Genomic DNA, 18596 nt, shown 5'->3' on the forward strand with positions numbered 1-18596 from the left:
TGTGAGTGTGCTGAATGAGGGTGTATTACTGGAGTACTGTACACTGAATGCGTGCTGAATGAGGGTGTATTACTGGAGTACTGTACACTGTGAGTGTGCTGAATGAGGCTGTATTACTGGAGTACTATACACTGTGAGTGTGCTGAATGAGGGTGTATTACTGGAGTACTGTACACTGTGAATGCGTGCTGACTGAGGCTGCATTACTGGAGTACTGTACACTGTGAGTGTGCTGAATGAGGGTGTATTACTGGAGTACTATACACTGTGAGTGTGCTGAATGAGGCTGTATTACTGGAGTACTATACACTGTGAGTGTGCTGAATGAGGCTGTATTACTGGAATACTGTACACTGTGAGTGTGCTGAATGAGGCTGTATTACTGGAATACTGTACACTGTGAGTGTGCTGAATGAGGGTGTATTACTGGAGTGCTGTACACTGTGAGTGTGCTGAATGAGGGTGTATTACTGGAGTACTATACACTGAGTGTGCTGAATGAGGGTGTATTACTGGAGTACTGTACACTGTGAGTGTGCTGAATGAGGGTGTATTACTGAAGTACTGTACACTGTGAGTGTGCTGAATGAGGGTGTATTACTGGAGTACTGTACACTGTGAATGCGTGCTGAATGAGGGTGTATTACTGGAGTACTGTACACTGTGAATGCGTGCTGAATGAGGCTGCATTACTGGAGTACTGTACACTGTGAGTGTGCTGAATGAGGGTGTATTACTGGAATACTGTACACTGTGAGTGTGCTGAATGAGGCTGTATTACTGAGGTACTGTACACTGTGAGTGTGCTGAATGAGGGTGTATTACTGGAGTACTATACACTGTGAGTGTGCTGAATGAGGCTGTATTACTGGAGTACTATACACTGTGAGTGTGCTGAATGAGGGTGAGGGGGTGTATTACCGAAGTACAGAGTGTGAGTATACACGTATTCCAAAGTGCGGTTGGGTGTAATTTTTATATATCATTATCAATCGTCATCGCAATTGCTATCATCAATAAACAAAACAAATTATGCATGTTCCCTGGATTATTATCGAAAAAGAAAACAAAGACAAACCATGGGAAATAAAAAAATTTAAAATTAAAAAAATGTTTTTGGACAAACCTAAATAAAACTAAACCTACCAAACCTGCTCTTAAAGCATTCACATTTCATATGCAGTTTTTGCATTATGTGGCATTGTTCCTTATCTTCTAAAGCATTTCTGCACATTTTTTTGGACTCGTCTAATTGTAGTTGGTAATGTACTGCACTTTGCTGTAATGTGCCAATTAGTCCTAGCCTTTAGTCTGTCAGTGTCAGGTTTAAATTGTGTGCCTAATGTCCATTGATATGTGTGTATATGAGAATTTTGTTAATGAAAAAGGGAAAGTGACATGCATTTGTGGATTTGGCCTTTATTGTCATAGAAAAGGATGCATATTGATATAGATTTATTGCATAAAACAAGACCCACATTACTGATTACTGGAATACTGTACACTGTGAGTGTGCTGAATGAGGCTATATTACTGAAGTACTGTACACTGTGAGTGTGCTGAATGAGGGTGTATTACTGGAGTACTATACACTGTGAGTGTGCTGAATGAGGCTGTATTACTGGAGTACTATACACTGTGAGTGTGCTGAATGAGGGTGTGGGGGTGTATTACCGAAGTACAGAGTGTGAGTATACACGTATTCCAAAGTGCGGTTGGGTGTAATTTTTATATATCATTATCAATCGTCATCGCAATTGCTATCATCAATAAACAAAACAAATTATGCATGTTCCCTGGATTATTATCGAAAAAGAAAACAAAGACAAACCATGGGAAATAAAAAAAATAAAAATAAAAAAAATGTTTTTGAACAAACCTAAATAAAACTAAACCTACCAAACCTGCTCTTAAAGCATTCACATTTCATATGCAGTTTTTGCATTATGTGGCATTGTTCCTTATCTTCTAAAGCATTTCTGTACATTTTTTTGGACTCATCTAATTGTAGTTGGTAATGTACTGCACTTTGCTGTAATGTGCCAATTAGTCCTAGCCTTTAGTCTGTCAGTGTCAGGTTTAAATTGTGTGCCTAATGTCCATTGATATGTGTGTATATGAGAATTTTGTTAATGAAAAAGGGAAAGTGATATGCATTTGTGGATTTGGCCTTTATTGTCATAGAAAAGGATGCATATTGATATAGATTTATTGCATAAAACAAGACCCACATTACTGATCCTTAAATATCATTATATGCAATGATGTACAGTGTATTATACTCTTATTCTTAACAAGGGAATTATTTATACAACATAATTAGAATTACACGTCTGTGGGAACCTTAACCTCCAATTCCAAAGGCACTGGATGAAAGCAAATTGTTTTACTCAATTGCTCTTTGTGCCGAATCGTGGCATTAGCAAGTTTACACTATTTGACCGAAAAAAAAAGATGATTCATGAGAAGGAGTCTTGCCTTCATCCACCCAGTGCTGGAACATGTGAATGAGATGTGATGATGATGATAATGTGAGCATTAGAGAAGGAGAGTTTGAAAAAGCATACGGACAACTCCCATAGCCACGCCCACGACCAGGAAACTGCTCTCTGGACGAGCTGGAGGAAGAAGAGGGGCAGTCAGTACACACAAACATACACCTTCACAAACACACACCTCCTTAAACACACACCTTCTCAAACGCACACCTTCACAAACACACACCTTCACAAACACACACCTTCTCAAACACACACCTTCTCAAACATACACCTTCTCAAACACACACCTTCACAAACACACCTTCACAAACACACACCTTCACAAACATACACCTTCACAAACACACACCTTCACAAACACGCACCTTCTCAAACACACACCTTCTCAAACACACATCTTCACAAACACACACCTTCTCAAACACACATCTTCACAAACACTATGCCTGTAAGACAAACACACACCTTCACAAACACACACCTTCTCAAACACACACCTTCACAAACACACACCTTCACAAACATACACCTTCACAAACACACACCTTCACAAACACACACCTTCTCAAACACACACCTTCTCAAACACACATCTTCACAAACACTATGCCTGTAAGACAAACACACATCTTCACAAACACTATGCCTGTAAGACAAACACACATCTTCACAAACACTATGCCTGTAAGACAAACACACACCTTCACAAACGCACACCTTCTCAAACACACATCTTCACAAACACACACCTTCTCAAACACACATCTTCACAAACACTATGCCTGTAAGACAAACACACACCTTCACAAACACACACCTTCTCAAACATACACCTTCTCAAACATACACCTTCACAAACACACACCTCAAACATACACCTTCACAAACACACACCTTCACAAACACACACCTTCTCAAACATACACCTTCTCAAACACACATCTCCACAAACACTATGCCTGTAAGACAAACACACACCTTCACAAACACACACCTTCTCAAACACACACCTTCACAAACACACACCTTCACAAACACACACTTTCACAAACACACACCTTCACAAACACACACCTTCTCAAACACACATCTTCACAAACACACACCTTCACAAACACTATGCCTGTAAGACAAACACACATCTTCACAAACACTATGCCTGTAAGACAAACACACACCTTCACAAACACACACCTTCTCAAACACACATCTTCACAAACACACCTTCACAAACACTATGCCTGTAAGACAAACACACACCTTCACAAACACACACCTTCTCAAACATACACCTTCTCAAACATACACCTTCACAAACACACACCTCAAACATACACCTTCACAAACACACACCTTCACAAACACACACCTTCTCAAACATACACCTTCACAAACACACACCTTCACAAACACACACTTTCACAAACACACACCTTCACAAACACACACCTTCTCAAACACACATCTCCACAAACACTATGCCTGTAAGACAAACACACACCTTCACAAACACACACCTTCTCAAACACACACCTTCACAAACACACACCTTCACAAACACACACTTTCACAAACACACACCTTCACAAACACACACCTTCTCAAACACACATCTTCACAAACACACACCTTCACAAACACTATGCCTGTAAGACAAACACACATTCACAAACACACACCTTCTCAAACATACACCTTCACAAACACACACCTCAAACATACACCTTCACAAACACACACCTTCTCAAACATACACCTTCACAAACACACACCTTCACAAACACACATCTTCACAAACACTATGCCTGTAAGACAAACACACACCTTCACAAACACACATCTTCACAAACACACACCTTCACAAACACACATCTTCACAAACACACACCTTCACAAACACTATGGCTGTAAGACAAACACACATTCACAAACACACACCTTCTCAAACGTACACCTTCACAAACACACACCTTCTCAAACACACACCATCACAAACATGCACCTTCACAAACACTATGCCTGTAAAGCAAACACACACCTTCACAAACACTATGCCTGTAAGACAGAGGTGTCCAATCTTATCCTAAAAGGGCCGTTGTGCGTGCAGGTTTTTGTTTTAACCCAGCAGTAACACACCTGATTATACTAATAAACTATTTGTGGTCTTTAATCAAGACCTTGATGAGTAGAATCAGCTGTCTTAGTCCTGTGCTAAAACAACAACCTGCACACACACCGGCCCTTTCTGGATAAGATTGGACACCCCTGCTGTAAGACAAACACATGCCACATTTTAGTTGTCATCACGCCAAGTTCTCTTAAATCCCTCGTACGAGCGATTTAAGAACAAATTAGTTTGTACGAGTGGTTCTTGCATGAGGCCTCTGGAGAGCAAACAGTTGTCCTCTACAGCAAAGTCATTATGACAGTATTCCTACTGTACACTGTGAATGTGTGCAGCAGGGTGTCGTGGGTGTATTACTGAATTAGAGTGTGATTATACACTCATATGCAGTCAGTAAACTGGCCTACATCTGCTCCACAAACACATGCCACAAACACCCACATCTGCAAACACACAATACAACTATGAGTATGTGACTCTCTTAGGCCTTGTGGTGTTTCAGTTCGGATTTGGTTCTTACAGTGTCAGTGAACGGGTCTTACCACGATTCAATAATAATAATATTGGGACGGACGTGGTGGTGGAGATGGGGATGGTTATTGCTCTGCCTTCTAGGTGGAGTGGGTCAGATGTGACAGTATACTCTTTGGTATACAAGGCAGGCTGTACCGCCTTCCTTTGAAGATTCCTGCAGAGGCTCGGACACGATTCAGAGGGCCGCAGGGCTACGCATAAAACCACCTGACACCTAACGTACATCTAGAGAGAGGGAGAGATTTGGTGAGCACATTCAGAGTGTAAGCTTATAGAGGGTTAAAGGTACAATAAAGATACGGTAAGATTTTTGTGTTAAGACATTGTTACAAGACCATTGTAAATCCCTTCCAATCATTGTTTGTGTTTATAGTCCTTAAATTCGGGTTTCAAAATATGCAGTTGACAGATCGACACTCCAAAACATTGTACAGCTGTACAATACTTCAAGCTCATTGGTGGAGAATTGGTTCCAATTGCCACAATGAGGTGTGTGTGTGTGTGTGTGTGTCTGAGAACGGGAAGGGATGAACAGTGTTGTGGTTTGAGGGTGTTTGTTGCTGCAATTCCTCTCTTGACCGTTAGAAGTGTGCCACATTCAAAGAGTAGGGTAATAGAGCAGTGCTACTGAACTCCACATCCTGCAAGCTGCCGGGTCTGCAGACATTCGCTTCAGCCGTGCGCTACACCGCCTGGTTTCACTCATTTGCCCCTTATCTGAACCAGCGGTGTAGCCCACGGTCGGAGCCATATTACTGTATGACTGCACTGTAACCAATTTGGAGATTTCTTTACACAGGCAGAGTCACTTGTTCATATACAACAATTGTAAATTTATTTATATAAATTGATTTATATAAAACATAGACTTACGATATCATGTTGAATATTCATTTTGCTTAGATCAAGCCGGAAGACCGCCACTCGGTGGCTTTCCTCGTGATCTTGCGGCAACACATCATTTTCCACGCAACTAAGAGAGGATAAAACACACAAGATGGCGATCCATGTAGGTGCAATGATGTGCAAAAATCTAAACTCACTCAAGAGGAACCTTGCCTCTGCCTACAAGCAAGCTCAGAAGATGAGCCAGCAAGTTAGTCTTGTACATCACAGTACAGCAGATCACAATGGAATAAGTGTCATACCAAATGAAAGAATGATGACTCGGGCACATGTTTTGTGATACAGCTTCATATCTTATTTCAGTTATTGACTGTTATGTAGAGGGTTTGCACTTGTGACTTGTGATGGGGCAAGTTCAGTGGGTAGGTTGTCACATTGGATTTTTCAACAAATTGCGCATTTTCTCTGCAACTACATTACAAATACCGGTCAGAAACAGTAGTACTTTGGCTCTTGCACTTGTACTTGCACGTTCGAGAGAGCTTTACCAAATGTAGATAATAGCATTTCTATGTACAAGTGATGATAATTGAAAACAATGATAATTCCACCAGATAAATTTTAAGTAAACAATGGACATTCTATGAACATTTCTCTGAGTTAGCGCATTTTTCAGAATGAGAAACTATTATGCATTTTGTCAGCTAGACACAAGGATGCTGACATTACTTTATTTCTTGTAGTATGTGGATTTTCGAAATGCAGAGAACGTGAGGTCCCCCACGTACAGAGTATTTTTTAAGTTTGAAGACTCATGTGCATTTAAAACAGGTCCGGAATAATGGCAGTTGAGCATGGAATGTTATTGAAAGAAGCTAAGGTAACAGCTGTAGTCTGCTGTAATTTAAGTTAGTGGTCACAGTCAGTTTTTCAACATCCCAGTTTGAAAACCTGGCTACCTTTTTTGCTGGTCCGTTTCCTTCAGATTTCCGCTTTTGTGTTTTAAATGTGCTTTTCTGTAGCTCACTCCCCTGCTGCAACCTTAGCCGTCTTACCTAACTAGCTGATGTCAAAATTTCACCGCTAAAACAAGCTAATTACATTACTCTGCATTATCAAAATGGATGCAACATTGGAAAAAAACGTTCCCAGTTTCCCAGTAATCATTGCAAGTCAGAAAAGACGACAATACTGATTTCAAAGACAGTACCACAGATAATTGAATGAGTAGTATTTGCAATGGGCTACATTCTCTGCACATATTTGACATGTTTATTATAGCTGGTAGACCTCTTGCAAATTAAAGCTTATCAGTAGCAATTTTAACTTTTGTGAAGTTAAGGTGGTTACAATTTGCTTTTAATATTTCTCTAATTTGGGGAAGAAGGCTGTGAACTTCCTGTGAACTGGAAGTTGACCTCACACACAATAACCATTCAATTGTTGTGGTAGTGCCTCTTGTTTTAGAGAAAGAACATTGTGACAGCTTACCCTACATGCTGTACCTTTTTTTGTCAGCATGGTTGATTAGTGTAGTGGTGGTGTATAGTTCTAGAGATGGTTGGCAGGTAAAGCTTGTGGTTATTTAGAAATCCACACAGGGCCTGTGGCACTGAGTAGGTCTTAACCATGTCATGGCTAATGTGTTACGGCTAATGCTAGCACCTGGCCAGTCTTTGCTAAAACTGTCTGTGGTATTACACACACACTCCTGATAAACTGATATCACACGCATATGCACACACACACACACACACACACACACACACAGACACACACCTAAGGGTGACAGATGGATATCACACTCTTACCTAAAAGTGCAACAGAACATATCACAACAGAAGACCAAAGCAATGGCACTGCACATCCACAGGCGTGAGAAGGTAAGACACTAACCCAGCATTAAGGAAAGACTGTGTCGCCTTAAACTCCATGGTCGGTGACTGCACGCAGCTGGACACCTGGAGCTCGGCACGAGCCACGCTGGTGTTGGAGAAGATGTACAAGTCTATCTTGTCAGTGCGCTGGACGATCGGGCTCTGTGTCACGCCGGACTCGGGCCCGAGGCCCGGTGGGAAGAATTCCAGCCAGAATTCGGGCACACCGAACACCTCCTCTTCGTTGGTGGGGGACATCTTGAAGTGCGGCCCGCCGATGCGGGCAGCCGGGAAACGGCAGGACAGCCTCAGCACCAGAGTGGGCGCCCTGATGATGGGCGAGTCGGGCAGCAGCGTCTGCAGGGTGTTGGTGTAAACCAGCTCCGAGCCCGATTGCTGGAGGAAGCGGGCGGAGAAAAGGTGAAAGCGTAATTATTTATTTATTTAATGTTTATATGAGTAGGGACAATGCCAAGAGTCATGGCATCATTACTGCCAGTGTACACCAGGTTCACGTAGCTGATGTTCTGGATACAGAGATCATAGCTAGTGCTAGTTTCCAACTCCCGTTAATTAATTAATTCATTAATGTTAATGTGAAATGCCCGCACACATCAGCTTTCTCTTCCTGGTTTTAGTACCTTAACCCTCCTATTATGTTTGGGGTAAATTTGACCCTACTCAGTGTTTGACCTTTCTTTAAAAAAAAAAAAACTAATTTTCTAATTTGGTGGGATCAAATAGTAAAAATGCAACAAACGTAATGCAATGCGAAGTCCTGTACCAGTCCTGTACCACAAACAAATGTGTTATTTTCACCCTCTAACTGTATACAATGTAAGAAAATATGCAACCATTTAAATTTTTTCTCAGATTTCGTTGTGAATTATTCTGGTGGCACTTTCCCATACAGGTGCCTCACTTTCACTTCACTGTTCCGTGGTTCCGTGGTCCTCACCGATTTTTCATATTCATGGATAAAAGGATAGTCATTCGGGAGACAATAAGAAGGCCACACACTACATGCCCACATTTTTCTATTACAATATTTTTGCGTATATTTCAACAGTTGAGCCCAATTTGACCCCAAATATAAAACATTGGTGACATTGGTTTTTTGAAAATTCCCTAACCCTGCCGACAGAGTCCAATTCCCCATCCCCTCCCCTTCCTGTGCTCAGCTCTCTGTGTCAACATTTAGTAACATCATCCGATAATGTCATGTCATGTGGGAAATAGTTTTACAAATAGCTCGGAAAAATAGCAGTTAAACTAATATTCCTACTTATTCATAATATTCATACTTCTCTCAAAATTTCCATTGTTTAACTTTTTTTCTGGATGATATCAAGACCTCAAAAAAAGAGAAAAAGCTCACAAAAAATATGCATGTGGGCACGTCATGAAAAAGTGCTGAAATTGACATACAAAAAAAATGCGTGTTGGGTGTGAAATTTTTGTGTAACAAAATATGCAATTTATGTGTCACAAAGAGAGACTTCCTTTTATTACTTTGATTGTCTTGAAAGTAATGCAAAAAGGGTTGTCCTTGACTAGACGTAGGCGTATTTAAATAATGACATTATCTGTTGTTTTTAGCAGTTTTTTGAGAGTGCAGAACCAGGACTAAATCTGGGAAATGTGTAATGTGTACAGAAAAGTGAGCACACAAATTTAGCACTAATAAACTGTGCTAAGACCAGCTCCTGAGGTTCACATAACGCACAGAAAACGCTGAGTCATCAGTCTGAGGCCACTTGAGAGGCTGAAACGAACACCCTTTGTTAGCCAGATAGCATTGACTTAATGGGGGCTGACAGCTCTTTCTACAAAGACGCTATTAATAAACCTCATGTCGACCGCACTGCTTTCAAACCGCTCGCGGAGTCAAAGACAGTGTCAAGCGGCGCAAAGCTGTGTTCCTCACCTCAAGTTTGGTGCCGCAGCCTTGCAAGGGGATGTCCCCCATCACGTGGGTGTTGTTATACGAGATGGGGCAGGACGGGTTGTTGAGCTTAAGGTCTGAGAGCACGAGGTCGGGTACGGACGAGATCGGGAAAGAAAAAGTCATCGTCCCGTCCCGACACTGTAGAACTGGGGGAGGATGGAGAGAGGAGAGAAATTCATACACCTCCCTGTCACATTACATCACGTTACAAAGCATTTAGCAGACGCTCTTATCCAGAGCGACGTACAACGAAGTGCAGATCGAACACAGGGACACAAGTGCGATGAGGACCCTAGAGGACAGGACGGTTCCTCGTGTGGCCATACAGATACAATTGGAACCCTTGAAGAATACATCAACTTATGAACTAGCATACCACGGTTGGCAGCTAGAATACCCTGTCACATGTTCAATCATTAGCCAATAGTAACACAATAGTAAAGCTATGCATAATATGGGGTGACATTGGCTCAGGCGGTAAGAGCGCTCATCTGGCGGTCGGAGGTACGATCCCCCACCCCGGGTGTGTCAAAGTGTCCTGAGCAAGACACCTAACCCCCAAATGCTCCTGATGAGCTGGTCGGTGCCTTGCATGGCAGCCAATCGCCGTTGGTGTGTGAGTGTGTGTATGAATGGTGAATATCAATGCCAACCATTTACCATTTAATGTAGGCTTTAGTAAAATAGTGCATTGATGCTTGGGTGCTAGTTTGAAGATGAAAATGTGTGCTCATTTCCCTGCAATAAAAGCATTGTGTCTGTGATTATGTTAATTTGCCTTTGAAATTAAATTGTGTGGTAAGTTCACTGTGAGCATGATTTAACTGGTCTTGTGTGCACGCGTGTGTGTGCGCGCCTGCATGTGGGTATGCTTGTGTGTGTGTGAGTGTGCATGTGTGAGCTTGTATGTGCATGTGTGGGTGTGCTTGTGTGTGTGTGTGTGTGTGTGTGTGGGTGTGAGTGTGAATGTGTGCGCTTGTGTGCGCATGTGTGGGTGTGTGTGTGTGCCTGCATGTGGGTGTGTGTGCGTGTGTGGGTGTGAGTGTGCATGTGTGCACTTTTGTGTGCATGTGTGGGTGTATGTGTGTGTGTGTGGGTGTGAGTGTGCATGTGTGCGCTTGTGTGTGTGCCTGCATGTGGGTGTGTGTGGGTGTGTGTGAGTCTGTGAACTTGTGTGCGCTTGTGTGTGTGTGTGCCTGAATGTGCTTGTGTGTGTGTGTGTGTGAGTCTGTGCACTTGTGTCAGCTTGTCTGCGTGTGTGCCTGCATGTGCTTATGTGTGTGAGTGTGTGCACTTGTTCACTTGTGTGTGTGTGTGTGTGAGTGTGTGAGCTTGTGTGTGTGTGTGTGTGATTGTGTGTGATTGTGTGTGTGTGTGTGTGGGTGTGAGTGTGTGCGCTTGTGTGTGTGTGTGTGTGTGTGGGAGTGAGTGTGCGCTTGTGTGTGTGTGTGAGTGTGTGTGTGTGTGTGATTGTGTGTGTGAGTGTGTGAGTGAGTGTGTGTGTGTGTGTGTGTGTGTGTGTGATTGTGTGTGTGTGTGTGTGTGTGTGTGTGTGTGTGTGTGTGTGTGTGTGTGTGTGATTGTGTGCGCTTGTCTGTGTATGTGTTCATTCTGATAGTTACCTGTCCCAGGGGGTGAAGAGTCAATTGTTTCTGAGAAAGAATAATAATTACATCAGAATTTCATCAAATAATCAACAGGTCACAATACTGTACATGTCCAGTATAATCACAGATTAATTATTTCACTTAACTAAATGTAAGTGATGTAATACATTTCCATTAGAATGTGGTAGTGCATCTATTCAGTTTTATACTATACCTATCAAGACATTTCTATTAATCTTTTATATGCTTTTAATATTCCTCTCTTTTTTAAATTGCGTGTGTGATTAATGCAATAGTTCTCTGATCTCTCTGAATAATATGATAATCAGTGCAGCACTCAGATGACTATATCCCTTAGATCAGGGATATTCAAATCATGGTCCTCAAGGGCTGAGAACTGCTGGTTTTCAACCCTCCCTTCGCCTGACAGTCTGGCCAATAAGTACAGAGTAGCACTAACTGTTCAGTTAATTAAGTAGAAAATAGGACTGATTTCGATTTGAGGGCCAGATTTTTATGATCACTGCCCTACATTTTGGAGTTTCAATTTCACCTTAACATTTTCTCTTTTTTTTATAAGACACAAAATGGTATGCAAAGAAACAAACAACTCTTACTTTGTTTGATCCATACACATCTGATCTCAGACTGCAAGCTGAAATAAAAGTGTTTTCATAGTTTTAAAATGTGAGTGTTGAACATGATTAAGGCTGGGTGTTTATCTTGGAAGTCACAGGTGGATTCCGTGATTTTTGCAATTTGTTTGAGCGATTTCCATGAAATCCTCAATTTTCAGCACTTTTGGAAGTGAATTAAACTTGAACATAGCCTACTATGTTACTAGTACAAGTATACACATTGTGAAACAAGCAAGCAAGGTGAAACATGAAGAAAATTGGACTATGACTTGGATCAATATTTCTGTCCTTGTCAGGACAGAAATCAGACGTATGACAGCCACTGTACACAATCTTGGTTAGAAGTAGCACTCCAAATCATCATCAAATCAAATGTATTCATTAATTAAATTTGAGCATGCACTATTCTTAAACAATGTTCTGCAAAAAACATGCTATTTCTTTCCGTGATGGCCTGAAATAAGCCATTAAATGGACCAGCCTATCAATGTATGTAGGCTATTGTTCCAAGCTGGCTACTCCATGTTGATTTTTTTAAAACTTCAATTTTTTTTTTTCGATTATTTTTTCCAGGTTTTCCATGATTTTCAACAACTGACTTCAGTCAATACTTTCAGTGACAAATACCCAGCCTTAAATATAAATATATAATGTATGGATTAAGTCTGACACAGAATCTGATAAAGAAAACATGGAGTATTATAAACGATCTGCATGATATAAAGTAAGATCCCTGTTAAAGACTATGCTTTCAATACCTCTGAGTGTTGGCGGTGAAACAGATGGACAGCAGCTGAGGAAGATCACTGGGGTTTCTCAACCACGCCAAGTTGATTGACGCAAAAGATCCTGACTCCTCTTTTCTCAATTCTGCCATTAAAAGCCCTGGAGGACCAACAACGGCTATCTCTGATATCCTAAGAGAGTCATACAGGTGAGTTATGGCAAAATAGCAATATTTAGAACAAGCTTTATAACAAAATTATTCTAAGGTCAGACATAAACTACACTTTGGTGTTAATGGTTTGCCTTCGATTAGAGTTTTACAGCTGCGTGATTGAAACCAATTTCTTTGTCAAATAAATAGTGATCAGTTTAATATGGGACTGGAAGCCTCTGTCAGACAAATGCAAATTAAGGGTTAACAGAATAATTTCAGTCTCATCTCACATTTCTGAAGGCGACTGAGTTTCAACTGTGATGTCGAGTTCCTCGTAAGGCAGGATTGTAAATTTGGTTCCTCTTTCTGGTGTCCTTCCTGTGAATGTGGGCAATGCCTGGCAGTCTGCTGATGCCCCTTCCACTGTGAATGGCATGGTTAATCAGTCAGTTCCTTTCCCCATCGCATCAGAATTTTAAAACACTCAGCTCAAACATAAATAAATATGCATTTTATAATGAGATTAATTTGTAGGTCTGTAAATTTGTTGTATGACTGGGACCTGCAAGGTCGCTGGTTCGATCTCTGGTGTAGCCGCAATAATATCCACACAACCATTGGGCCTTTGAGCAAGGCCCTTAACCCTGCTTTGATTCAGAGGAGGATTGTCTCCTGCTTAGTAAGTAATGTAATTATTATTATTAGTAGTATTAGTAATAGTAGTAATATTAGTAGTAGTAGTAATAGTAGTAGTATTAGTAGTAGTAATAGTAGTAGTACTACAGTAGATCCAAATTCAGAAAACCGAACAGTCTGGTCAACTAAACAGGGTATAGAATTATAAGTAGCCTATGACACTAATTCAACATGACTGCAAAACACAAACAAGAAACTCAAGAAATGAAAAACCTAAAATTTTGACATCTTAATGACTGTTGCTAAAAGGTATCCAACAAGGAAAGGAAAGATGTTGCATTTAAGGAGGTGAATGATTTGAATACATGCAAGTGGTGACTTTGACTTCTGCCTACGCTCACGACTACTGTCTGTTCTAGCTCCACGGTGGTGGAATGAACTCCCCGTTGAGGTCAGAACTGTAGAATCTCTTCCCACCTTCAAGCGCAAACTGAAGACGCACCTCTTCAAGCAGCACCTCTCCCCATCCCTCCCTACCTCCCTGTGAACCTTAATTGTTGTCTTTCTGTGATTTACTTTTTTGTGTATAAGTATTTTTAGTTTGGCTAGGTAAGCAGTGAGTGTTTGGCTAGTTAAGGGGTTTGGTCATACTTTTTTTTTTTTTGTTTGTTTGTTTGAAAAATTATTATTATTTTTTTTTAAACAGGCCCTGGTCCTTATCTTTGTTGTGCAGGTAGCAGTTGAAATTGTACTTCCCTCTAGCATCTTTCAGCGCACTTATCCCTGGTTATGGGTATGCACTTTGTTGTACGTCGCTCTGGATAAAAGTGCCAAATGCCATTAATGTAATGTAATGTAATGGGAGAATACCACATACCACAAGAGAAAGAAACCTTGTTGCTTTGTGAATATATAGATCCGGTAGGCAAGAAGGGACATACCCACAAAAATATCATTATTTCTCCAGGCTCAACTACTGAGGGGGAAAGTTTGAGTTTCCATACGAAATTAACTAAGCGGTTGGTTACATGTCTTTAAATGAGCACAACATGTAGTCATATATTAAAACCATATTGATTTTCTAAATATCAGAATGCTGCCGTGTGGCTGAAATGCGAAAACGAGTGGAAAGAGATTCAATCACATTTTTTGCAATGGTTTATGGGATGCGTAGTTCATTCCCTTTAAGCACCGTTAAGTACACAGTCTTGTACTGTTTTTTCCATTTCCTAATGAGTGCGCTTCATGGCTTAAAATGCTTTAGCTTGGAACTTTCTGAAATGTCTATGGAAAAAATGAATGGAAAAATCTCTTCCAGAACCATATGGGTGGGTGATAACACCTTGGTACTGTTTGTTATTTGATGCATGTTATACAGGGCATGGCTACAGGCAACTACGTCTATCCCTTCATGCTCCGAGTGGACATAGCGAGCACGCATCGGAGTGAGTCCAAACCGAAGTCTGGAATTGCTAACACTGATAAAGTATTCTCAGTGATTCTGTTTTCTGCCCTGTGTTCTTCTGGACTTCACCTTGGACTGTGTTTGGTTTGTGATTTTGGATTTGCCTTTGTGAAACTAGTTTGAACCCTCTTCCTGAGTCCCAGCCTGGTGTGCCTGACAATCTGCACCACAGGCAGAAGTCCGTCCATCCATCCATCCATCCATACATCCATACATCCATCCATTATCCTAACCCACTTATCCTGAACAGGGTCGCAGGTGGGCTGGAGCCAATCCCAGCATACTTTGGGCCAAAGGCAGGAATACACCCTGGACAGGTCGCCAGTCCATCACAGGGCACACACAAACCATTCACTCACACACTCATACCTACGGGCAATTTAGACTCTCCAATCAGCCTGTCTTGTCTTTGGACTGTGGGAGGAAACCGGAATACCCAGAGGAAACCCACGCAGACACGGGGAGAACATGCAAACTCCGCACAGAGAGGCCCCGGCCGACAGGGATTCAAACCCAGGACCTCCTTGCTGTGAGGCAGCAGTGCTACCCACTGCACCATCCGTGCCGCCACAGGCAGAAGTGATGTTTAGAAATGTGCATTATTCTGCTACAATCGTGAATTAAGTAACCGGAAAGTGCAGATATTCTGGCTACACCACTGATACTGTTATATGCCATTGGTTATTGTTGTTATTATTATTAAACTGAACTGGAATAAATGTTAGATATACTAATGTGCATTATCCTGCTGCAATTTAATGGAAAATCGCAAATTAAGTAACCATAAATTCTCTAAGGCTATTTGTCTATTATGTCACAAAGTAAACGGAACTGAAATAAATATTTAATTTCATGCATTTGGTGTATTTCAATGTCATGTCAAACACACACAAGTTCGGAAAATGTCAGTATTCCAAATGACCTTCATGTGTTTGGTTCTCTGAGGTCCTACTCTTCAAGCAGCACCTCTCCACATCCCTCCCTACCTCCCTGTGAACCTTAATTGTTGTCTTTGTGATTTACTTTGTGTATCGGTATTTTTAGTTGGCTAGGTAAGCAGTGTTTGGATAGTTAAGTTTGGTCACTTTTGCTTTGTTGTTTGTTCGTTTATTTGTTCGTTTAAAAAAAAAAAAAAGAAGAAATTTACATAGGCCCTGGTCCTTATCTTTGCTGTACAGGTAGCAGTTGTAATTGTACTTCCCTCTAGGGTCTTTCAGCGCACTTATTCCTGGTTATTGGTATGCACTTTGTTGTATGTCGCTCTGGATAAGAGCGTCTGCCAAATGCCATTAATGTAATGTAATGTACTGTAGTAGTAGCAATGGTAATTGTAGTAGTATTGGTAGTAGTAATAGTATTGGAAGTAGAAGAAGAGCAGTGGGTGGAGTTACCTGTGATTGACAGTTGCAGCGGGGTGGAGCTCAGGGCATTGCTCATCCCATTAACCTCATTTCTGAGAAAATCCTCCACCATCAGTTCCACAATGTACTGGCCTGCCTCTCCAAGACCGTCATAAACCAGCACACAATTTTCCTACAAGAGCAAGGGGAAATTGACATAGGAAAGTGTTGGAATGGTAAACTGTGCAATCGCAGGTAGTTAAGTAGGCAGGTGAGAGTCATGGCTGCATAGCTGCAGTTAAGTAGGCAGGTGAGAGTCATGGCTGCATAGCTGCAGTTAAGTAGGCAGGTGAGAGTCATGGCTGCATAGCTGCAGTTAAGTAGGCAGGTGAGAGTCATGGCCGCGTAGCTGCAGTTAAGTAGGCAGGTGAGAGTCATGGCTGCATAGCTGCAGTTAAGTAGGCAGGTGAGAGTCATGGCTGCGTAGCTGCAGTTAAGTAGGCAGGTGAAAGTCATGGCTGCATAGCTGCAGTTAAGTAGGCAGGTGAGAGTCATGGCTGCGTAGCTGCAGTTAAGTAGGCAGGTGAGAGTCATGGCTGCGTAGCTGCAGTTAAGTAGGCAGGTGAGAGTCATGGCCGAGTCATGGTGAGTGTGCGGCTCACCTCGTCCAGCTGCAGGAATTTGTGCCTGAAGCAGCTTAGACACTCCTTCCGCTCTGCGTCCCCATAGCGACAGCGAACACGATCCCCATCCAGGTCTAGCACGCTCAGGTAAAACTTCTGTAAACAGTTTACACTGACCCTGATGCACGCACACACACACGCACACAGACACACACACACATAATGTGTATATTTTGGTATACCCAAGTATTATTTGATGTATTTCCCAACAAAAGTGACAATTTATGGTATAGTTTAAGCAACATATTGTTTACTTATGTTGTTAATGGCCGCTTTGGGATACCTGAGAGGGGGCAGCAGGGCAGCAATTGGTGGTTGGTTGAGTCTCATGTTGTCAGGGCGAACTGAAAGGCCTGCCCACGATGATAAAATCACATCTGTGCCCCTAGGAATGAGTGAGACTCGAATAAGGGATTAGAGACTAGAGGACACAAGATGCTGACAATCAATAACAGCTCCTACAAATACAGGAGATTCCATAATCGGTCCTATTCAACAAATACAAGTTGTTTGTTAACTGCTCACAATTCAGCAGGACATTCACCGACCACTCCTTATTCAGCTAGCGCATAGTGAATGGCTACCTTCTGCCCGTGCTTTTGTCTTTCATGTGTATGCAATTGTTTTATACATATGCATTTTTAAAGCCATACACACATCAATGTGCTAATTAGAAACCTCCTGTACTGCTGAATATAAATCTTTGCTATCTAGAAACCTCACTCAATGCTGAATATAAATTAAGTATTTTCAGACTTTTTAAGAACTCATTCTATACCGCCCTGTTATGGTGATTCCACTGTATGACAGATGATGCTATTGCCACATAATAATCGATGGCATGTGCGGTCCTCAACTTAAGCTGACTGAGTATTTCATCTGTGATGAACACCCCAAAGTACCCGTTAGAATGAGTATAATCATTGTTATAGCAGCAGTGAGTATTATCCATGTTATAGAGTATTGTCAGTGTTACAGTAGCAGTGTATGGTTATTATCAATGTTATAACAGCAGTGAGTATTATACAGACCTGGCTCAAATACATAACTTTTTTGGATTATAATCAGTCTTATAGCAGCAGTGGATGTGTATAATCAGTGTTATTGTAGCAGTGAATGAGCATGATCAGTATTAACAGTGATCATTATCCCTGAGTGATTGACAGCACTGTCCTACATACGCCAGTGCTTGGTGAGGTGTCCTACATACCCCAGTGCTTGGTAAGATGTCCTACATACCCCAGTGCTTGGTGAGATGTCCTACATACCCTAGTGCTTGGTCAGATGTCCTACATACCCGCGTGCTTGGTGAGATGTCCTACATACCCCAGTGCTTGGTGAGGTGTCCTACATACCTCAGTGCTTGGTGAGATGTCCTACATACCCTAGTGCTTGGTGAGGTGTCCTACATACCCCAGTGCTTGGTGAGGTGTCCTACATACCCTAGTGCTTGGTCAGATGTCCTACATACCCTAGTGCTTGGTGAGATGTCCTACATACCCCAGTGCTTGGTGAG

The 18596-nt window shown here is 41.7% G+C and overlaps 1 protein-coding gene across 1 annotated transcript in view; it reads right to left on the minus strand.

Annotated features, from left to right (window-relative positions):
* Positions 1-2152: 2152 nt before the first annotated feature.
* Positions 2153-18596, minus strand: part of LOC133111749 (uncharacterized) — a 28188-nt gene continuing 11744 nt past the window's right edge. The window contains exons 4-15 of the mRNA XM_061222319.1: positions 17364-17465; positions 17060-17198; positions 16449-16590; positions 13247-13379; positions 12835-12993; positions 12056-12093; positions 11454-11483; positions 9811-9977; positions 7903-8279; positions 6034-6133; positions 5169-5385; positions 2153-2618 (exon numbers count right to left, since the gene is read on the minus strand). Coding sequence (XP_061078303.1) covers positions 2539-2618; positions 5169-5385; positions 6034-6133; positions 7903-8279; positions 9811-9977; positions 11454-11483; positions 12056-12093; positions 12835-12993; positions 13247-13379; positions 16449-16590; positions 17060-17198; positions 17364-17465 — 1684 coding nt within the window. The 3' untranslated portion in view covers positions 2153-2538. The remainder of the gene's footprint in view (positions 2619-5168; positions 5386-6033; positions 6134-7902; positions 8280-9810; positions 9978-11453; positions 11484-12055; positions 12094-12834; positions 12994-13246; positions 13380-16448; positions 16591-17059; positions 17199-17363; positions 17466-18596) is intronic.

Source organism: Conger conger, chromosome 15 (assembly GCF_963514075.1).
Source record: "Conger conger chromosome 15, fConCon1.1, whole genome shotgun sequence".
Taxonomy (NCBI): domain Eukaryota; kingdom Metazoa; phylum Chordata; class Actinopteri; order Anguilliformes; family Congridae; genus Conger; species Conger conger.